General features: G+C 36.0%; 3 protein-coding genes across 4 annotated transcripts; 1 reads left to right on the forward strand and 2 right to left on the reverse strand.

The window, feature by feature from the left end:
- The first annotated feature begins 1,552 nt into the window (after positions 1 to 1,552).
- Positions 1,553 to 8,508, forward strand: LOC145611630 (uncharacterized). Its single transcript, XM_081666974.1, has 6 exons — positions 1,553 to 1,907; positions 4,385 to 4,660; positions 4,801 to 4,974; positions 5,087 to 5,193; positions 6,510 to 6,841; positions 7,606 to 8,508. Exons 1-6 carry the CDS (start codon positions 1,731 to 1,733, stop codon positions 8,187 to 8,189), a joined length of 1,650 nt encoding a protein of 549 aa, XP_081523100.1. The 5' UTR covers positions 1,553 to 1,730; the 3' UTR covers positions 8,190 to 8,508.
- Positions 8,509 to 8,800: 292 nt separating this feature from the next.
- LOC145612328 (uncharacterized) lies at positions 8,801 to 11,401 on the reverse strand. 2 transcript variants are annotated; one of them, XM_081667700.1, is made up of 4 exons: positions 11,269 to 11,401; positions 10,265 to 10,686; positions 9,548 to 9,955; positions 8,801 to 9,228 (listed from the first exon to the last, which is right to left on the reverse strand). In XM_081667700.1, the coding sequence occupies exons 2-4, from the start codon at positions 10,578 to 10,580 to the stop codon at positions 8,993 to 8,995; spliced, it is 960 nt and encodes a 319-aa protein (XP_081523826.1). In that variant the 5' UTR covers positions 10,581 to 10,686; positions 11,269 to 11,401; the 3' UTR covers positions 8,801 to 8,992. The 2 variants fall into 2 exon arrangements, with proteins under 2 accessions (XP_081523826.1, XP_081523825.1); XM_081667699.1 differs by having other exon boundaries at positions 9,548 to 9,958.
- Positions 11,402 to 13,429: 2,028 nt separating this feature from the next.
- LOC145611519 (autophagy-related protein 11-like) lies at positions 13,430 to 24,007 on the reverse strand. The gene is made up of 5 exons (XM_081666857.1): positions 22,076 to 24,007; positions 15,939 to 17,532; positions 15,450 to 15,670; positions 15,094 to 15,307; positions 13,430 to 14,089 (listed from the first exon to the last, which is right to left on the reverse strand). The coding sequence occupies exons 1-5, from the start codon at positions 23,017 to 23,019 to the stop codon at positions 13,694 to 13,696; spliced, it is 3,369 nt and encodes a 1,122-aa protein (XP_081522983.1). The 5' UTR covers positions 23,020 to 24,007; the 3' UTR covers positions 13,430 to 13,693.

The following is a 24,007-nucleotide window of genomic DNA, read 5'->3' on the forward strand; positions in this document are numbered from 1 at the left end:
CTTTTTCGCAAAGTATTTTAACCCAAAAGAAATTGGATGTATGATAGTACACGCTTATGAATAAAAATTAAAATAAAATTATCTTCTTCCCTTGAGAAAAAAAAAAGACTTACAAGAGTTACAACACGATAGAATTATAATTAACGTATTAAGTGTTTGAAATATTAGAAACAAATAATGAAATATTTATATGGTTAGGTAATACGAAGTACTACGTATATATTAACGAAAGATTTATTAATTTCCATGATACCCTCATAGAACTAATGGAAATCTGTAATACCTAAGTGTTTTTATTATGGAGTACCTTCAATGCATGAATGCATGATGCCTATATACCTAATTAAAGGAGGAAATGAGGCATATGGCTTATGACATCATCCTTACCTCACAAGTCGGAGTTTTTTGGCTTGTATTCATCAACACTAAAAATATTCATACATTGCAAAAAAAAAAAAAAAAAAAAAAAAAGGCATAAACATAGAAATTTAATTTAGCTATATTTGGTTACTTCTCAGTTTCTCATGATTACCAATTTACCATATCTAGCTTCCATAACCCGTATGAATTAAAAAGTTACTAACTAAAGATCGCCTAACTTCTCCAACCTCACAAATCACAAACTCCTTCTACTCCATTCTATTCATATGGAAAGAAATTCTAGTGTCTACAACACAAGAAGCATTAATCTAAAACATTCAAAAAGGTGAATTACAAGCTCAAAAAATATAACAATAAAAGAGTATAATGAAGTCTTAGAATTAATTCTATTGTGGCAACCAGTCTCTCCATGTCCAACCCAACTATTCCATTGAAACATCCCAAAATCGAAATGCTTTCCAAGTACTTTGGGATAGGCCAGTCTATTCCCTCTAGCCTCGGCTCGTTGCATATTTTTGGATCAAATTCTACAAACTTTGATCATAAACTACTATAGTATTAATAATCTTGGATCATAAACTACTACAGTATTAATAATCTATCTATAATAAAAGAGTTACAAAATCACGTGACATGTTAGATTCTTTTCAACGTACATCTATTAATATCAAATTATTACGGATATCAATTTCACATATGCGAAAATAAAGATAACCGCAATTTCAAAAATCTCAATTATTAATTTAGTCAAATAGAAATAAATCATTGCAAAACCAATAAATCCAAGTAAATTGTACTTCCATTGTTTCCCATTTATCCAACCATTTGACAACTAAAACAAAAATAACTGATCTGTCACCTCATTTTTCTTCTCACATTCCAATAATACTAAGGGTCCCACAATTATCCAAATTACAACTATCACAAAATCCCCAAAATACCCTTCCATCACCCAAAACCATACCCTAAAATCTTAATCCCAATAAAGGGTATACTAGTAATTTCACCCTCATACCCACCTTCACACGTGCCTAACATCACCGATCAAACACCCACTGAAATTCCCAAAATACCCCTGCCACTACCCACCTGACTTTCCGTGATGGATAACGCCACCCCATATATAAATAACTAAAAAAAAAATTAAAAATGAAATATAAAAAATCTAGGGTTTACAGATTCTCTCACCTAATTTTAATTTTCCCCCAAATTTTCGACGATTTTGTTTTGTTATCTCTCAGATTCCTTTCGATTCTTGGAACTCGCCGGAGATTTCGAATTGATTGGATTTTGATTTCTTCAATTTGAATCTGATTTTCAATTTTTGTAGATTTTTTTTTTTCATTTCAATGGTGCATTTCGAGAGTTCCGAGGATCGTCAACGGCTGTCGCCGCCGTATGCGGCGGCGGTGGGTGTCGGAGAAAAGTCTCAGGGGGTGAAGTTGGAGATCGAGGATTTTTTGGAAGAAGAAAATGGACCCTTTAATAAGAAGCAGAAACAGCCTCAATCTTCGTGTTCTGATCAGGTTGAAATTTTGGTTTTTATAATTCATTTTGAGATAGGATAGATTTTCTTGAATTGGGAAGTATTAATTAAGGTTAAATTGAATGAATTTGGTCAGTGTTGTAGTTGATTTGGATATGTTTGTGTTTTTTGTTATATTGGGTATGATTTGTATGAATAATTAATTCATTGATTTGAGTGTTTTATTGTGATTGATGATGTGGTATCGGTGATTTGGCGAAATGATAGAGCTAATCCGATAGAATTTGTTGATTTTTCGTGTTTCGGGTTTGAGTGGAGGAGGCGGGAAGATCAGATAAGAGGATATTCCACATTGTCATATAAGTATTTGATATGATTAGTCAGGTATAAAATCATGTTGTTTATGGGGAAGATTGTTATTAGCTAATTATGAAATGGTATACTTTGATGATGAGTCACTTGATCAGCCAAGTGATCTAAAGATTGAGCTAATCCGGTAGAATTAGTTGATTTTTCGTGTTTGGAGTCTGAGGGGGAGGAGTTGGGAAGGATAGAAAAGACGATATTCCACGTCATATTTTTTGTTATTATTATTAATTTATTAGTCAGGGGTAAAACCACATTGTCTATGTGGAAGATTGTGTTTGAAATGATTTACTATGATGAGTCACTGGATCAGCCAAGTGATACAATGACCTTTGCCCTTCGATTAAGACATTGAATGCTACCTTCTGTGGATGTTTCGGAGGAGACATAATTTGGGATTATTGAGTAGTTGAATTGAGATGGAACAAGGATGCCTTTATCATCATGCTAATGCACTTAATTTGGCTTTCACAAATCCTCTACTCGGACATAGATATCCCCGGTTTTATCATGATTGTTCGTTTTGTTGGGGTAAGGTGAATATAGTCATTAGTTTAGTACTACGTATTACACATGTTGGCTGCTTTTGTGAACCTTTACCTGAAAAGGATGTCTCTGCTCAAGGTTAATGTTCTACTTCTGTTCACTTTTTTCTCTGAAGCTTGGCCCACTCCTACCCACCCTCACTCACTTTCTCTCTCTCTGAAAATATTATCCGGGATGTAGGGAATATCTCATTAGAAATTGAACAAAGTCGGTATCTTTAAGTGGCTAATGATGGTATTTAAGTGGAAGTGGTGATTGCTGGCATTTTTTATCTTCTAATTTTTTGTAATTGATTGGAATGTGAAATGGAAGATTGGGTAGGAATGTAATATGCTGCATTGTCGTGCTTATAATTGAGAATCAAACATAATTTAATTTGAAGAATTGAGAGGAAAGTACAACAGTTGCATGTCAACATGCTCACTGTTTTCCTCTTCTTTTTCAAGCTAACATGTATCATATCAGGAATGAAAACTTAAGATAAATTACAATTATAATGAGAAGCTGGAAACTTGTGGAGGGAAGTACAGTATTTACTGTTTTAATGGTGAATAAGGTTGCTTGTGAGTTGTAATGCCAAGGATGTCATCATATGTCCAAGAATAGTTTCTTGCTTAATGCTTCTAACAATTGATTAATGATTATGGCCTTTAAAATTTTGAATTGCTTTAGATTTATTTTGAAGGGTAGTTGTGTAATTTTTCTGTATCATTGTGTGTGTGAGAGATAAATTATACACGTTAGATCCAGTCATTTATGTTTCAAAGTTAGGGTTTTGCCAGAATATTTAATGGAAATATCATGCCACATGTAGGAGATAATTATAGGGACCTAATTGCCAGACCATGAACAATGTAGTAAAGATATTGCTTTGAGCCATGAACAATGTAGAGAAGATATTTCCTTGTGCCATGAACAATGTAAGGTAGGAGGAGAGGGAAATAAAATGTATGTTGATTTTTCATGAGAAAAAAGAATTTTTTTTTTTTTCCTTTTTTTTTTTTTTTTTTTTTTTAAATTTAATTTAAATGAGATGGAACAGAAAAAGAGGATATGAAAGGTCTCTATTTATATTTATGTATTTTAAGAATCTTTAAGGATAGAATATGGAAGATCTATATAAGTTAATAATTTGAACTTCGCTACATTATTAATTTATATTGAACGATTTGTTTTCCTTTTAAAACAACTAATCTATTCTCATCCTATTCTTGGGGTGCATAGGTTAGAGAAAACACTAATAGAATGATAGGTGGTCACAATTTATATGAATAATGTCTTCTTATTCTTGAATATTTCAAGTGTAGGCCTGTGGTTGGGGGGGGGGGGGTGGAGGGGGATTAGGAATCATACTACCAGATGATCTTTCACCTTAAATTGCAACGTTGATATGCCTTTGGGATGTACTTTGGTTTTGGTGAGAACATATGTATCACTACTCATTGTAGTACGTTTTACTCCGTAATTCATTTGATTTCTTTACCATTGAGCAGGAGGTTGAGTATACCACGTACGTAATAATTGAATAATGGAGTGCTTCCAAGGATTGCTTATTAATTCTTGCTAAGTGGTCTGTTTAATATTCCTGTTCGTTATCTTATGCAGTTCTCTTCTGGAAATGATACATTTCCTGCCCCATCTTCACAATACAATCCACTAGAGGAACCTAGTCCATTGGGTTTGCGGCTGAGAAAAAGCCCGTCACTTCTTGAGTTGATTCAGATGAGGCTCTCTCAAGGTAAAACTTCCACTTTGGGATCTGCACCCAGTGATGATTCCAAGTCTCGAGAGAAAAATAACACCAAAGGCAGTGCCCTTCCTTCGGACAAGCTTAAGGCTTCAAATTTTCCAGCTTGCTTTCTGAAGATAGGCAATTGGGAGGTAAATGAATTTTCCTATTTTCTTCTTCTTCTTCTTCTTCTTCTTCTTCTTCTTCTTCTTCTTCTTCTTCTTCTTCTTCTTAGTAACTATATATTTTTGTTTTACATGTGATAGTAGCTAAAAGTTTTATTTTATGGCAGTATACTTCTCGATATGAAGGAGATCTTGTTGCAAAATGTTATTTTGCTAAGCATAAGCTTGTCTGGGAAATTCTTGAGGGAGGCCTTAAGAGCAAAATTGAAGTTCAGTGGTCTGATATAATGGGTTTGAAAGCAGACTTTCCGGACGAAGCACCTGCTACCTTGATTGTTGTGGTATGAATATAAAAAAACTTTTTATCTCCATGTGTATTATGTAATCTATCTATCCGGGATTCCATAATTTAGCCTCTAGTTTCTGAAGAAGGCTTCTGTTGTTCTTACTCAGCTGGCACGTCAACCTCTTTTCTTTAGAGAGACAAATCCTCAGCCAAGAAAACATACACTATGGCAGGCTACTTCAGATTTTACTGACGGACAGGCTAGCTTGCATAGGTTAGCCATTGTGTTACTTTAATTGAAGCGTTGTTGGTCACTTGGTCTTAAGTCTTTGATATAGCGGTTTTTGAGTGATTGGATTTTGTTTCATGAGTCAACTAACTAGTATATACTTTGTCTGTTTATTTTTATTTGCTTACTTAGAGTAATCAAATACTCTAATTTGACTAGATTTGATGATTTATGCTGAAGAAAATACTCTTATAGTCGTGTGATTTTGTTATATTCGCACCATTCGCCTCAATTTATTATACTTTAATATAATAAAATATTTTAAGTGATTGAAGTAATGCATTGACAAGCTTGAAATGATAAGTGTTGCAATTAAAAAGAAACAAAGGAGTAATATTTATCTAGAACTAGAATTGCTTGAATGTTTTGGTGATCCATTACTTCCAACAGAATCTGTTGCTTCAGAGTAATGTGTGTGTCTGTTCTTTCTTTGCTGTATAAATATTTATGATGTGTCAGTTTTGGGCTTTGTGGTTGGTATTTTGAAATGAAACTTAGATTAAATGGGGATAGACCTGTTGTAATTGAAGAAATAAGACTGTAGTAGGGAATTAGAGTGGAAGGTAAAAGAAAAAAAAACCATAGTTTGCACTTAATAGCCGTTGGTAAAATATTCTGTTGTGCTCATGTGTTTGCTACTAACAAAAACAACAATTGAATGAATTTCTGAGGTGTTAAGAGGTCTGGACATTATGCTGTATTATGCAGAAAGATACTGAAAAATCCACTGCCATTGCTGGTCAGGGATCTTAGAAACTGATTGACCACATTAATGAGACTTCTGACCCGATTATTAGTTTGTGAAAAGCTGAATATTATCTTCAAGCTTTGCTCTGACCAGTAGATTATGGGCTTCTTTGTAATCATATATGGGAATACATTTAAAATAGATCTTTACATCTTTGTTGGAATAACACTACGGACCTTTACTGCTCTTAGTTTCCGATCATTGCTCAAAGCCTGATGTATTTATGTGCAAGGAAATGATGCTTCTGCAATTAGACAGTATCTTCTGTACCTGTCAAAAGTCACAGTTATCCTAGTGTATAGTTTCCAGTTTTGTTCCTGATTTGCTTGATGATAATATTGTTTTAGTATAACAATCTGATGAATAAGACTATCTATTACGAAGTATATTGTAATATGCATTTTCTTAAAATTGTGTAACTTTTTAGGTTTATTTATTTTATATACTAACTTAATAAGTATTTCAGCTAGGGAAGATTTGTTTATTTATTTTTTTATTTATTTATTTTTTATTTATTTATTTATTTATTTTTTTTGCGACTGTAATGTTTCAGGAAGCATTTCCTTAAGGTGCCCTTTGGTCTATTAAACAAGCATTTCGAGAAATTGATTCAGTGTGATGTGCGTCTTAATTTCCTGAGCCGGCAGCCAGAATTAAGTCTAGATTCTCCGTACTTTGATTCTCAGCCTCCTGTTTTTGACGACTCGAATGAATCTAAAAGCCATAGTTTGGATCAGATAGAAACCAGCAGAGGACCTAGCGTCTCAATCTTCGAAGATGTTGGAACACCTTTATCCCAGTCATCATCTCTCTCAGTCAAACAAGATGATGCTCTTCATGGAGCATCTGAGACTCTGTCACGTGAGGCTACTTCCCCAAGCTCAGGTATCCTTTATTACCGCAATGTATGCTGAGATTTAGAACACCCTTGATGATGATGAATTGATGATGTGTTTGTCTGAGTTTGGAGATGATGTCTGGAAATTTGACATGGATTCCTCAATAATTTTCCTGCTAGAATTTCTTTTTTCCCCCTTTCTTTATACATTTGTATGTCGAATTATAGTAGGACCTGCCATTATATTTTACCGGATGAGGATTTATTTTTCCAGGGTGGGGGGAGGGGAGGGTGGGGGAAGGGGAGATAGACCTGGCAAACTGAGTCATACCGATATGAACTGATCTATGATTTAATTTGTTTAATGTGATTGATTTGACGTAATAAGGATTATTGGCAATAGAATTAAACATGATTTGGCCTGATTCGACTTGAAACATATGCAAACATGATTTGGTATGATCCATATTGGACCAGATCTGAACAACCCGTTTTCCACTTCTTGGCGTGCATATTAACCAATTTGTGGTTATGGTTCCTGTTTTAAATGCTCTTTACCATTTAAATCCTCTGTTTTAATCTGTGGAAGTGCAGCTCTATTTGTATGTCTTATAGTCTCAGCATTCTCTTACTGGCTTCCCAATTGCCTGTGGCATTGTGCTGATCCATGGAAATTTTTAAATATTGCAAGGTTGCAATTGACTGTGTTTGTGTCTTCTCTGTTTTATAATTCTAACTGTCATTATTAGTCTTGGAAATTATTTTCCTTATGTTATTAATTTTCATTGTGATCATATATATTCCATTTCAGTGATGGATGTGTGCGTGATGGAAGTTAGTTCGAGTAGCCAATCAGGCAAACCAGAGGGATCAAAAAGCGTTGAACAGCTAATTATGCAAGGAATCCGCCCATCTATGTCAATGACTGACCTTGTGAATCATATTGGAAATTGCATTACGGAACAGCGGAGTTCTGAGGATTCTAAGTTCACAGAAGAAGGATCTAAATCCCATAATAAAATGATTGAGGAAATTACCCAGCACCTGCTCGGTGACATTCAAAATACACCATGTTCTGATGAAAAATTTCTTATGTCAAGGGTCAACTCTTGGTACTCCCTCATTCAGAAAGATGGCACCCCTGTTCAGAGTTCTGTTGTAACTGAAGAGGGAATGGACAGAAAAGCCAATGACCATGAACCTGAGTTATTGGATCAGAATAATAAAGGTAACACAACTGCTGCTGAGGGCTCTGTTGGAGATGGCAGCCAGCAGATACCAAGTATTCCAAGAATTGATTCTTTTGGGGATTTGCTCCACCATCTTCCGCGGATTGCTTCACTACCAAAGTTCTTGTTTGACATATCTGAAGATGGGGATAATCAAGGGAGATAAACAAATGAGAAGTGTTATCTTATACTATCATTGTTTATGGGTATTGCAGATTTCTTACGGGGTTTGACAAATGAAGTGATTTCCTGTTATCTGGAATCTGAATTCTAGATTGCACCCCAGAATTTATTGGGATTCAGAGATTTGGGTTGATGATGAATCCTGGTATATAACTGTATAAAATGAACCACAGATGGGATAGGCTATAGTTTCTTTCTTATGTTTCTTGTCTGCAAATGTTTATGTAGTTCATCTTAGTACTTTATTTATTGGAATCTCAATTGTGATTCTTGGTTTAATGAGCATTAAAAGTTCTTGAATATTATGCTAGCTTTCTCTCTTGATTGTGTAGTTTCCGATCCTTATTTCGTATGTCAATCCACAGTATTTACTTTTTTTTAAAGGTAAGAAAAAGAAACATTAGGAAGCCCTCTTTACTAGGGGAAACACACATGATTTGTGTTCGAAACATCTGCCAAATGCAGCAAGCATTATGCAATCCCTTGGGAATTTCATCTTCTTTGCAAAATTTTTAACGTATTAAATCTTACAAATTAAAAGTTGATAACTAGAACAATCACGTAAACTGAATAATACTGAACAAGGTTGAATGAAGAGCACATATTATTTCATATATCTTATTTATTGTAACATTCAAGTGAGATCAAGTCATCAAACAATACCCAATATGAAAATATTGCTGTTTCTGGTTGAGTTTTGATGAGCCTGGGCCTACACTGCCTCTTCTAAAAAAGACTATAAACAAATTTTACCAAGATTGACAAAAATGGCGCAAAAGATCCATACTAAGACATGAAACTTTCGCAAAAAACACACGGGGGATCTCCCTGCTGCCCTTCAAGTTCACCGAGATTTAGGCAAACATAATGGAAGGAATGCCCACAAGCCAGGATTGCTACAACAGGTATCGTGGAGAACTCACCCTCACCATCGTAGTCACCCACACTGTCTGGTGCAACCCCCAGGTCTTCCTCACACAGAGAGCAACAAACTCCAATTTGGATATCAGGTTCGTTATAACCTGTACATGCAGGAAAAAAAATCATCATTAAAATTCCAATTACATGCCAAAACCAAGAAGCTTTGGGGATATGATACAAATTTGAAGTAAGATTAGAGGTTTAAGTTTTATTGCTTAGCTAATACAGAGTATAAGTTTTATTGCTTTTGCTCAACTTAAAGCCAGACTTGGTTTTTTCTAACCTCCTAGTTCAACTACAATACCACACAAGGCACACATTATTCCTCGGAAGCATAAGAGTAAGAACAACAAACAAACTTAGGTTATTTCACAATCCCTGTATATTTATTCTGACAATGAAAGAAGGGAGTAGACATACCATTCCATTGTATATGATACCGGTAACTCTCTGATTCCAAATGTAATTTGCTGGTAGAAGCTTTATGTTCAGTCTTCTTTTTCTGAACTTGTTTCCCTTTAGAAGATCGTTCTTTAGGTGAAGGTGGAGGTTCCTTTCCTTCAACCTGTTTTTGAATTGCAGACTTCTTCGACTTGCTAGTGGAAGGACTCGAACCAGTCAATTTTGAAGACTGTCTAGTGGTAACACCAGGAGGCTGCGATTGCTGTCTTTTTGCTGAAAGCTTCTTCCTATCAGTGGACTCCGGTTGAGCTTTTTCTCTCCAAACCTGCTGAGGGGATATGATCTTTTCTTCTGTTTTCTTAGCAGGCGTGCTAGGCTGTTTACCAATCCTAGGAGTCCGAGTCACCTGGGCTGTTTCCTGTCCACCTGCTAATACACAATCTAAATGCATCAGTGTGAAGAACCACAAATAGTTAAAGAAAATAACCAAACACTACCATTGATAAAGGGTAGCTTCTTGTGAGCTAAAATTACAGATACTGTCGCATTAGACTGAAGAAATCAAGTGTAAAACATTAATTAATTGATTAAAGAAGCAAAATTGCCATCATATACTACGGATTTTCCAACACAATATAATAATATATCTAGTTATATTGTAGACTTTGGCAACCTAAACATCCATATTAAAGGGAAATTTTAAAGCAAAACAAGCAAAAAATGTTAGATTACTACCTCCTGCATCTTTCTTTGCTAAACTAGCTGCAGTGCGTTTAAGGTCTCTCGCTTTCCAGACAGTGGAGTTAACTGTTTTCGTTCCAGATTTCCTGGGTTCAGTCTCAGTAACACCACAAATAGCAGCTTTTTTGGCAGCCCCTGAAGACTCCTCTGACTTCTTATTTTTATTTGAACTGCATGACACAGGAGTGGCACAACTTTTTATTGCTGCATTTTCAGATAATCGTCCTGAGCATGTTTGTCTAGCAGTACCAAGAACACGAGCAGCAGACTGTCTTTCTTTTGCAGCTTCTTTCTCTCCCTTGTTGGACATGGTATCCTGAGATCCTACGAATGCAGGGCCTTCGCCACAACGGGGAGAAAATATCACCCGAAGCAACAGTTTCCTCAATGCTCACTCATTTTTAAATTCTGACAAACTGCAACAATAAAAATTTGCAATAACATTAACATTTGTTCCATACATCCATTCCAATATCACCAAGAATGCTCTCGGTTGCATTTAATAATTACCCTTCACACGTTTTTTCAATCAATCATTGATTGTTGATTATAATCATCTTTTCATGAATCACAAAGTAATTTACAGAACATTATTCTGTCAGAAATTGTATATTCTGCGACATAAATGATAATTTCTTCATTACTTTACGCCCTGACAATCAGAACTTTTCAAGAAACTCGTCTTTCTAATGATTAGACATAATAATAATACTATAAAATTCTACTCGATATTAATTACCAATCATTAATTAACCTAATAATTTAGAAGAAAAAAAAAAAAAAACCCAGAAAAATTCAGTAAAAATTTCAATAACCCAGATAACATAATAATCCAAATAGTCTAAATTCAATTCAAAAACAATTAAAAAAAAAGGATTTTATTAATACCTAGATAATTAAATCGTAACAAAAGCTACAAAATTGATGATTTAAACCAAGAAAACAGTAAGCAAGAAATCAAATTCAAGGAAATCCAAAATGAAACTAAAAATTAATACCTGATTAACGAGTAAGAAAGCGATTGATTGAAGAGAAAAAGAAAGTAAAAGCGGGTTAAGGGAGTCAGCGGAGGCGTTGAAATTGAAAAGGGCGAAATTGGGGATGGAGGGAACCTTTTTAAAGGTATCGGTTAAGTCGGTTAGTCCTCAACTTTTTTTTTTTTTTTTTTTTTTTTTTTTTTTTTTTTTTGGCATACATAGGTTTACTTCTCAATCATGTGGGGTTGGGTACATTGGTACATACATCCTGGTTGTCGATGTACGCTTGCACGTAAATTTGTATTTAAAGGTGAAAACCGACATGATTCGAAAGATTTTTTAGTCAAAATTAATTCTAATTTGGTTTGACTTGAGAAATTTCATATCGTGGTGTAATGTGAAATCAACCCAAAATCAATCTGAAATCGTTTTAGTCCAATAATCTATTATATCACATTGACCTCTTACAAAGTAGTTACAAATTACAATCCAAATAATCAAGCCTGTTAAGGAAATTGTTTCCAACCCGAAATTGAAGTATAACAATTTTTTAGTACACTAACGTCTAGTCGTCTATAATGCATTTTATACGAATTTGAAAAGGAAAAAAATTGTCTAAATAAGTAAATATATATGCATGAACACGCTTTTCACTCTTGAAAGAAAGGGGATAACGTTTTGCTTCAATGCTTAAGGAAATATCACTATTCTTTGGTTTAGGTTGATAGTGTTGTTAAGATAGATTTTTCTAGGAATATATGAGTTTTAGGAAAGTTAGAAGATGAAGCTTTCAAAATAAATATGGTATTTGGAATGAAATAGCTCATCTTTTCACTTTAATTTCATCACAGTAATCAAGCCCTAAACAGAAAATCTTACTCTAGAAGTATTAGCAACAAGTAAAAAAGTTAGCAAATTTAAAAGTTCTATAAAGCACTATTATTAGGGGTGAGCAAAAATTCAGGGTACCCTAATATGGAACCGGGACCTGTTCGAAACCGCAGGTTCCAAACCCGGAACCTGTTGATCAGGTTCCGGTTCCGGGTAATAAAATTAGGAACCTGTTGCAACAGGTTCCGGTTCTGGGTAATAAAATTTTGAACCTAGATACTGTAGGGTACCCTGTTAGTACAGGTTCCCTATAGGGTACATGAAACCGGAACCTATATGGTATTAAATATTCTAGACAATCAGTGTTGGTTTGTTATATTTGAAGTACTAAATTAAGGGCCTGTTCACATTTACTTAATTTCAGTTCAGTTCAGCTCCAATCAGTTCAGTTCAGTTCAGTTCAGTTCCAATCAGTTCAGTTCAGTTCGCTTCAGCTCTTAATTTCCCTCTCACATAAAATATTCATTTCAGCTCAATTCAGTTCAGTTCAGTTCCAATCAGTTCAGTTCAGTTCCAATCAGTTCAGTTCAGTTCAGTTCAGTTCAGCTCCAATCAGTTCAGTTCAGTTCAGTTCAGCTTAGTTCAGTAAATATGAACAGGCCCTAAGTCGTAAGCTTTTATTGTGATCATCTATTTTAAAAAAAAAAAAAAAATTGTCACAATTTATCAAGTAACTATTAAGCTTACTTTGATAGACAGGGTACCCTGTTTAGGAACCGGAACCTGCAGGTTCTAGTTCCTGTTCCCAATTCTTAGGAACCTGTTGCAACAGGTTCCGGTTCCGGGTCCTGATAGTTTTACAGGGTACCCTGCTACGCTCACCCCTAACTATTATTATGGCTAGTACAAACGTGTGCAACAAATAAATTGTAGATAATCTTACTTTTGCAAGAAAAGGTGAGACCAAATCTTAATAATAAACCAATTTGAGAATTATTGAAGTCTGAAAGCTTGGCTATCATCATAGACTACTACGAGTACTTAGAGGAAACATACTTTTTGTCAAAATTTGGAGAAGCCTTTTTTTTCTTCTTGTGTACAAGTTCATCCTAGTTTATGCAGACATCACCCTAAACACATCTTTAGTTTATGACCTGAATTCTGAAATATGGAGTTACACAGACGATAATGATAGTTACAGCAACTTCGTAGCAGCTTACCCAAAAAGCACTTAAATAAACTTATCTGAACTTGTTTTTTTATTTATTTTTCGGATGTATTAACAGTTATATGTATTTCTTTCTAGTAGAAGAAAAAAATATAATCTTGAGCCTGATGGAAATAAAGACCATTGAAAAAAAACTAACACTTCGTACTTCGTACTTTGGTTGATTCAGTGCACAGCTGACAGTTCTATGCTAAGTAACATTATTTACAAAGGGAAAAGTCTAGACCAAAGTCACCATTCAACTGTACAGGAAACCTCTGATAAAGACGAGGGATCTAAATATTTAAAGTTTCATAATATGATACACAATTTACAGTTTCTATTTTTTTTCTTTTTTTCTTTTATTATCCCTACTTCCATCATGTCTGTTAGGATTATTGCCAGAGATCAGGAAGGCACTGGCGAATGAATGGTTGTATCAGGTAGCATAGCAACTGTTACGATGAAGTATTCACATCCCACAGGGAGATGAGTAGCTAAGGTATCAGATGATGATGATGATGATTTTTTCAAGCAGTCAGCTTGATCTCCTCCACTGTTTTGTTCATGCCTTGGTACACCTGAATGTGGCTTCACAACACGTCGCTCTATATGGACAATCTGTCCGATAATATAGGCAGGTCGATTAGGAAGATGATCAGTGAACAAGGCAACAGATTCTGGAGATAGAAAATAATTGGGGCAGTTACGGCTTATTGCCTCGTAATACCCTGATGAATTGAGGATGAAGGCAGCAATCTCATGAACCTCAAAACGACAAAAAGAGATTTTTTCCTTATTTGCCTGTTGAAAAAAAAAAAAAAAAAAAAAGGTTCAAGTCACACTGTAAATGGAAAATTCAACAAATAAAACTCACTGCCACAAGATTCAAGAATAGTGTATCTGATTATCTGATAACCATGATTGATTTTCAAGGGAACTCCAGATAACCATGATAAATTTGCCTATCTTAAATCTTACAAAAAATATATAAATAAATAATAACCTTAGAATAAGCTAGGCATGTAACATGGAGAAGGCAGAGTGCCAGACGCTCAACCTGGGTAACTAATGAAGCAAAAAGGATAGTGTACGCAATGAAACTATGAAAGTAATCAGAAGGCATGTCTGATTTCTCTATGTTTCAGAATTATATAACCTGTCAGCAGTCAACTTTTCAGAGTAGACGAAGGAAAGCACTTGATGGTGCAACATTCAAAATTGCTAACTTGTCACAAACACCAAAAAGACACAATAGCAATAGGCAGGTCAAAATTTGGTAATAGTAAAATGGTTGGGGAGACTCAATTTGACAAGCATCACAGTTCACTATATAAAGTATGGAGAAAAATCTTATACCCAGTAATTGCTTTGTAGTTTATATCTCACATGCATTGCAAGGAAAGGGAAAAATGGGAAAACATTTTTTTTTTTCTTTAGGAATGATCATCAATCTCTTTTAAATGGATTTGAAAGTCAGCAATGTTTAGTTTAGAACATTTGATTGCAATGCAACGGATCATTCTCTCATTTTAGTAATCCTACTTCTAAGTTGTAATTGTGGAACATTAGGTTGAGGCGTTGAGCCCATGCCAACTCGGTCAAGGGGATAAAGAAACAGCCTCTCTACAACTACATAGGTCTTCAATTTTGTGCATCCAGATGTCAACCAATCTAACTTGATGCAAGGAGTCTAGAGAGAGACAATGAGTAAATGGTATATAGTATGGCTGTATGGAGTCTAGAAAGAGGCAATGGATAAATGGTATGTGGTGGTATGATAAAGTCATGATCAGGAAAATATATACCTGTTTCTCATGTTGATGCTTTGTGTATAATGTCTTGACCAATTCTTTCCTCTCTTCCAAATCTTTTGAGAGCTGTTTGTTTGCAGCTTCAGCTTTCGAATACCTATCGAGCAGCTCAGCACGCTGCCTCGATAAAATACCAACTTTATCAGCGAGGACCCTTATACATGCACGGAACTCAACATTACCGTCATCTTCACCATCACTTACAGAACTGTGATATTGCAATTAAAAACTAGTCAGCCAAGGATGAATTCGATAGGATGTTAGAAAATATGTATCTAGCAGAACATGTAAAAATAAATAACAATGCACATATAAACAGAAAAACAGACTCCCTCTCAATTGGTTCTCACCTGGCAAGAGATTGAGCTAAAGAACGCAGTGAATCGGCAAAACCAGCAACTCCTCCAGAAGCATTGACACAGGACTTGAGTCTTTCAAAAAGGCCACGCATTTTCACAGCAGATGCACGCAGGGTATTGTATTCTGAAGCTCTCCGGTCAGCAGCGCAAAGATGAGTTTGGGCTTCTTGCCTAGCTTCATGCAGGCAGTTCTCTAGGTGAGCACAATTCATCTGTGGACAAATCCAAGAGAATGAGAAAAAAGTTTAAACAACAACATTAATTGTCGGGGCTTTGATGCATGTTGGAACAGTATGTCTCATATTATTTGGAGTGAAAGTAACCTGGATTAAGCCACAAAGGAGCTTAAAGAAAATTCCTAGTAAACAAGAAATAATGTTGTATGTAATTGAATTGAATTAACAAGCAGAGTAAAGAACAAGTAAATATACACGCATAATTGAGAAGATCAGGCAATTGTAAATATTGTAATAGCTGTACCTGTGATTCATCTAGAAGCTTCCTGCTATTCTCCAACTCTACACCAAGCTTGGATACATCCTCCAAAGCAGATTTAAGCCTGTTTTCAGTTTCCGTCAGTTGATTTGCCTTGTCCTCAAGTGCACTTTGCAGTTCCAGCACAAGATCAGTATTGACCTTAGCAGCACTCAGACTAAGGTCAGCAGGAGCCTCCGAAGGCAAGACGCCTACAGAACTACTAGTGGCAAGCAGCTGCTCATCTCGCTGTGGATCCATCATAGACGAATCTAAATGAGGATTCTGGATTCCAGAAGAGTCAGTCATATTCTCGTCTACTTCTTGGGCTTTGCTAGTCATCCTAGGGAAAAGTTCATCTTTTGCATCAGCTGGGTTAGATGTACAAGATATCTCATCCATGAGATCACCAGATCTACAAGCAAGTTGTCTCTCCCCATGATCCGAAATTCCTGACCTGCAATCATCTGATTTTGACGAGTAGGTCCCATCATTATTGCCCAAACCTTTCCGAGCCTGCATATACTGGTCGGACAGTTGCTGAGCCAACTCTTCAATCCGTTTTTCATATGATTGACACTGCTGGTGTTTGGCCTTCAACATTGATTCAAGATGTTTTATGTATTCGTCTTTTTGATGCAATGCTTCAGCTGTTTTCTCAGCAGCATTTTTCAGCAAATTATCTATTGTACCATCATCTAGTGAATCATATTCCACTTCAGGGCTGAAAGAGCAAATTTGTGCAATTGCTGAAGCAAGGTCAGCTCTCAATTTAGCATTTTCAACTTCCATTTTACTGGTTCCAGCAACATCTACCAAGTCACACACGTCAATGTCTTCATACTTTTCATGGGAAACTACGGCATTTCCTTCAACATCTCCAGAATAAGAACTGTTGTTGGACATAGAAAGTGAGGTCCTAGAAGATCCTGATTTTTCACTCTTGAATGGTAGTCCAACCAAAGACTCGGGTGCATAATAGTCAATATCCCTGATGTCAATATCAAGCAAGCTAGTGTCAAAGGGAACAATATTCACATCACATTGGCTAGGAGTATCAAACAATCCCATGGCAGCTAATACATCCCTTGGTATGAATGAGCTTTGTGCCTTTAAAAATTCCTCTCGTCTCCTCACCTCATCCTCCCTCTTTGTAGCAAGTTTTTCAGCCAATTGTCCTGCCATGCCCATGTAAAGCTTCATTGAAGCCTTTCTTCTCACTACTTCCGCTAGACATGATCTATAAGCAGGGCCGATACCACGAACTATCTTTAAGCCCTCAAAAACAGCATCCTGACGTTTTATTGCCTCTGAGAAAGCATTAAATTGCAAACGAACATCTTTTATGGTATGTTGAATATATGCAATCTTTTGCATATAACTGTGAACAAAATTGTTCATTTCATTCTTTTTAGTTGTGCAGTAATCAAGCAGGTCCGAAATTGAACTGTCACAAGCTGTCATCTTTGGAAGATGATTTTTATCATGCACATCATACATAGGACCCAAAGCTGAAACTGCATCATGAGGACGGAGAGAAGAGGACATCTGGCTTGATAGACAATCATCCACCAATTTCTTGACTGTGCTAACATCCTTGCTGCAAAGGGGAAAAAAAACATCATTTGGAATCAGAAATCCCTTAGCATAGCAAAGGGATACCAAAAAAAAATTAAAAATTAAAAAAAAAATTAAAATTAAGATTAAAATTAAAATTAAAATTTTTAAAAATTAAAATTAAGATTAAATTTAAAAAATTAGGCTTAAGACATGCAAGAGACTGTAACAAAATGTACATCAGTCAAATTCAAGAAAGACAATATTCACAAATAATGCACACAATAAAAAAAAAATAAAAAAATAAACCATTTGAAAGCCATGAAGCATACGAACAACAATCTCATGTAACGATAGCAAACTTAAACTTTAAAATGGCAGAACTTACAACAGACAATAATGATAGATAACTTAATGAATAAATAAAAAGAATAAAATAAAATTAAAAAAACAGGTTTCAATTCCAAAGGGAAGCAACATGGCAAAGCTAAACAAACCATCATATGACCAAGCGTCCAAGCCTAATCATCAGCCAACCACAAGAAACTCCTAACAGCAGAACATTCTGAAAAGGAACACATGTAAACAATCTTGACAAGGCAATTATATAGAGGGACTTTCTGTAAGACCCTGGAATGAACTAAAGGCAATTGGGCTGCCCTTTTGTGACATAAAAAGTATAAAACAATATGATGTGACTTTCAGCTCATCTATGGACGGGGGTAACAAAAAAAAGTGCACTAGTGACTGCCTGTTAACTTGAAATTGAATCCTAGGGTCTACCAAAGTAGTATTCTAAGACTAATGAAAGCTGCAACACCCAAGTAAAAAAAAAACGTGAGTTATATAGCTGGTTCTGAGTGAATAAATAAATCCCTTAAGGCAATACTCTGAACACTGCATAACCAACACAGTAACACCCAACCATTGTTATTCCTTTATCCGAAAAACCTCCTCCCAAGTTCCAATGCACCAAGATTTTCTAGAACAATTCCTAGCTAAACCCTTACACACACACACCCCTTTTATCCTCTGCAACATTTAGCCAACCTATCGAGCATCATAAGCAAAACTTTACACAAGTAAAGGAGATGGAAAAGGTGTGGAATACTAAATTCAGAAGCTGCAAAAAAGAGATTATTAGATGGTTGTGGTCAGGACTTCAGAAGATTCATGTGGTGCAATCGCGCAATGCATATGTTGATATGGAATTGAGGTAACAAGAGAAAGGAATAAGTCCACAATGAAGGGTCACCAACAAGGATGAAATGACAATTTTCAAATTGAGGATAAGGAGAACAGCAGACTGCAATTGTTTGGCCATGTGTCCGACACTGACTTTACAAGTTTACATAGCACCAGTTCATAGAATCAAAAAGTGCAATATAAAAATATTAAAAAGTTGTAGGGGACAAAAGAAGACCAAAACAGGAGGAGTAAAGAAGGACATGAAACAAACAGGTCTTCAGAATGATAGTCCACAGGATAGAAGGTAAGGGAATGAGGAAGGATACATATGTAGAAACTCACAAGGATGAAAAGCCATCTTAGTACATACAGCCAAACCCATCCATTGGCGAATAAGGCTCTAATATTGTTGTAGTTATTTACATGTAATAAAAATTGTGAATTCACATTATGAAAATCATAATGGAAACATCTACAAGAAGAAAGATAAGATAAAATAAAAACTCAATGTCTAGCACTCACAGTAGTGGCATACCCACAGATTGCAAAACACCTAATCACTTGCACCACACAATCACACATGACTAAACCCTCAATTTTTTATTTCAACCAGGAATCGCCAATAAACCTTATCACAGTAACACCACAAGCAAATGACTTAGCTTACCCAGAACATGAAATCACCAACATCACACAAGACTAGATGATCTTTAGTTTGACACTTCTTTAAGAAACTACTCACAACCTTATCAAGTTATCTCAAAATCTAGACTTTAAAATAACAAATGAACACATCTCTTGATGTTTCTGGATATCCTGCACTTACAAATTTTCAAGGGAAAAGTCAAAGTTGTCTTGTAAAGTAGGTGAACGAATAAACACGAAATTCCAAACTCTCACAAAATCCTCCTTCCTTGCTACAAGGATGACAATAGAATAACACTCTTAAGAGTATGAACATCGAGGGGTATAATCCTCCTCTTAGCACTCTCTCTCCTCAAAAAGTGCATCCTACTTATTTAGAAACAATACAGAGAATCCTCTAGCAAAGAGGGTCAGGAAATATCCTCCTCCTAGCAAAGGACTGCACTTCTGCTCTAGTGCTTCCCCTCCATCACATACACGTGGTGACATAGTCCCAAAGCAAAAACAATTTATGGTGCCCTTTTGAAACAACGCCTTCATATTTTTCATCCTAAAGTGCCATTATATTTGGCATCAGTTACCTTGTATCAAAAATAAAATCCTAGGTTGCACTGATACGGATACGGGGACAAAAACGGGTACGGATACGGGGACGGGATACGGCAAATTTTTTTTTTCAAAATACGGGTACGGCTCGGATACGGAAAAAAAAAATCAGCAAAATATAAATCCAATAAAAAAAAAAAAAAATATTACCATACCCACTACCAACATTTTGAGACTCCATTCAACTGCACAATGTAAAAAAAAAAAAAATTACCTACTGACATTCTCATTTAATGTCACTACAATTCACTATATTATCAACAACAAATAAAACAATTAAAAAAGAAAACAAAAGACTTACAGAAAGAAAGAAAGAAGAGAGTCAGAAAGAAAGAAAGAACTCAGAAAAGCAGGATGCCTCGCAGGTGGGTCTCCAGCGAAGAAGAAGGTGGGTCTCCGGCGCCGCCTTGAACCAGGCGTCGGTTGTTGCAGCCTCCATGTGAGTCTCCGGGTCGCCGCCGTCAATCAAATCGCACAGGGAAGGAGAAGATGAAGGAGTTCGAAGTTTTAGGGTTTGTGAGAATTGGGGGAAATCGAGTATGAGATAAGTTTTGTTCTGATTTGGGGTTTTTTTTAAAAAAAAAATTGGGCTGGGCTTCTTGGGTACGGCGGAATTTTGGATTTCCTGTACCCGAAACGTATCCGATCAAGACCCTAGCCGTCCCCAAAATGACGTGCCGTACCACTTTTGATGGGGATGGATTGGGGACGTATCCTAGCCGTCCCCGTCGCGTACCCGTCTCCGAGACGTTTCGGGTACGGGAGACGGCAGCCCAGAGCCGTACCCGTGCATCATTGAATTAAAATCCCTCATTTCTCCCAAGTTAATATAACTTCACCAACCGGGGACAACCTATTCACCTCACAGTAAGAAGTTACATATAAATGCACTATTGTAGCCAAACATGGTTGGATTGATTCCACTTGCGATTTGGTCTCAAACTTTTTTTTTGTGGGGGGAGAAATTTATTTGAACCTTCACCTTAAACCATCCCACAACTCCAAAATGCAATCATTATAAAAATTAAAGACTGAACTCATCAGCTCAACTCAAAAAGGAGGACCTAATTACTTTAAGCAGACACAAATATTAAAGAATGATAATCCTTATTTAGGAAAATCCTTCTTAGCTAGAGGTAGTAAGAAAATACTCCGTAACATATATATACTTCCCATATATAGAGCAATTAAATCCCTCTCATAAGAGCTGGATAGAAGCAAAGTTTAGCATTTAGGATCCCACCCTAAATAAGGTCCACAAAAAAGTATCAAGAGACAAGACTTCACAGTGCCTAAACATCTCAAAGTAAAAAAAACAAAACAAAACAAAACAAAAAAATAAATAATTATTATCCACATGGTTCAGCAGCCAAAAGAGAGGCTACTGGGTATACCACCCCCACTATACCAAAAAAACAAAGTGAGAAGGACCCACAACTTGGTAATACCTGAGATCATGGTAAAGAGTCTGAATGAAGAACTTCCAACCAATGGCAAGAACTAAAATGACTCCTAATAAGAAAATGATTTGCCTCCTACATTCACCATTCCTCTAACTAACCTCACCTCACAAGAATTTAAAATGCCAATGAGGAGCCTCATTCCATCTTGTTCCTTGCTAGCAAAAGCTCTCTCAAACTCTACTACCACTCATATATCATAGGAAAAAATAGAGCACCCTTGCAAACCCTTTTGGTTAGAAGGAAGGGGTTAGATGAAATTAGTTTTAGTTAGGGATAAGACTAAAATTCTATCCATGAGTAAACAAAAAAAAAATTCTGCAAATAAGTTAGATCTGCCCGTCTCAAGCAGAGAAATCAATGAGCTTGTAGGAAGTAAGTTAAGTAAAATGAGTTCTTCAAAAACTACTCGTCTTAGTGATTAAATTACAATGCTGCCTTTCTATTTATACTGCATCTATATGAATTCAAATCTGCATACTTGTACAAACAAACTTCAGGCTCATAGTCATTCATTTAAAGTAAATAAAAATCGAGTAATCAACTAAATCAACAAGAACCAATAAATAAGCAGAGAAAAGAATAATCAGAATTGTACTAATGTAGTATGGCAAACATATAAATCATAGGGTATAAAAATATAAATGATATCATCATCCTATGAACAACAATTGACCAAGAACTAACCTCAAAGATTGCATAATACTCCGCTGTTCATTGATGTGGCAACATTGTTCCTTGATCATCAACTCTAGATCCCTGATTGGCAATGAAGCTTTGCTTGAAAATAGTTCTTCAACATCATGTTTCAATTTTCCAAACACGTGCTTGAATTGTGAAACCTTGTTCTCAAACTGCTTGTGAGAACTGTTACAGTTATCCACCCATTTCTTCAAGTTTTCTTCCTTCACAAGGTCCAAGAGACACTTGCGAGAGGAAGTTTGCAGAGCTGGGATAAGTTTGCAAGATCTCAATTTTTCGATTTCCCTAGTAAAATTCGCTAACAGATCAGAATGTGTACGATGCTGCTGCGAGTAACACTTCAGAAAATCCATGTAGTTTTGATTAAGTATCCTAAAAAAGTAATCCAAGTTACGCCTCGCAATCTCTATTGCCCTTTCCTGCACCTTCTGCTCTCTCAGAAGCCGCTCACAGATTTCAAATTTCTCAATTGTCCGAGAGTATATGACATGCCCACAATGGTAATGGTATCGAAACTGCCGCTCATAGGAAGGCAACGCTTTGAGTGCAGGATCAACAGCATTATCCAAAGGGTGAGCATCATGGTTTGAAGATGGTGGAGTTGGCTCAGGAATGACATGGATTTCAATTTGTTCTTGTGGAGGGCGAGCCGCATTGGCTTGCAATCTCGCTTTGTTGAAACAGAACACTTCTTGTTCATCAGATGGTAGTTTATATGCCCCAAGCACCTCATTAGACTCTAACTTCATATCCCCACACAGAAGAAGCTGATCACCACATTGAATCCCTGCCACTGATTCAACAAACCTTTGAACTGCCTCAACAACAGTGGAATCATCACAATCGAGCTCATACGAATGCCCATTTTCGGCAATGTGGATCAATAGCTTCCCCTTAGCTACATATCCACCGGTGACATTCGAGCTCATCTTACCCTCACAACAGCGAGAACCCTCTATAAATCTATTCAGCCCCAAATTGCCAAGCTAATTGGCACCAACCTCTATATAGAAACCTTGCAAATGTTCACAATAACTTATCAGATAACCCGATGGAACGAATCGCAAATCGATCAAACAACTAATTGCAACTCCAAAATCACCTAAATTCTTAAACTAAAACTTATCCAACCCTAAAATTGGGTAGACAAAACACAAATCTATAAGCAGAAACCTAGCTACAACTACAAGCAATTCGAACTCCGATTCTCAAGCAAACCAACAATCAGCAAACAAAAACCAGCAAATTTTCAGCGCAACAAAGAAGCTTTCACCAATATAGTTCAGAATTCTCAATACCCACCAGATAAAATCAAGAAAACAAACACACCCATCAACAATTTCATAAATAAAACCCTAAATCATCAAACACCCACCAACGAATTCGTCAAAAAAACCCCAAAATCTTAAACACCCATGAACCAATTCAGCAATTAAATGTCAATTTCACAGTCAAACAAACAATTAATGAACTCAGATCGTCAATTTCCTACCAAATTAAGCAGAGAAAATATCTGAAAACAGAATAACAGAATTCTGGGAATTTAGAGAAGAAAACGAACAAACAAGAAAAAGGAACTTGCCCCAAAAGATAAAAGTTATAGAGGAGAGAGAAAGAGATGTACAACAAGGGTTTCACGTAACCTGGGAATTAGGGTTAAATAATTGAAGGAATCATGAAGATTTTGAAGGGTAATTTGATTAGGTCTTCTGTAATTCTACGTGTGATAGGAATAGGAGTAACAAGATAATAATTTGAATAAAAAAAAGAATTTAAAATTATAAAAATTCCACTCTTTCTGGAAATACCGAAGCTTCGGCCATAAGTAAGAAACAATAACTGTGTATGTGAATGTAGGAGAAGAACTTCTCACTCCTCTTTCTCTCTCCTCTCTGAAAATTGATGAGAGAATACAAA

Source organism: Chenopodium album, chromosome 24 (assembly GCF_948465745.1).
Source record: "Chenopodium album chromosome 24, dcCheAlbu1.1, whole genome shotgun sequence".
NCBI classification, from domain to species: Eukaryota; Viridiplantae; Streptophyta; class Magnoliopsida; order Caryophyllales; family Amaranthaceae; genus Chenopodium; species Chenopodium album.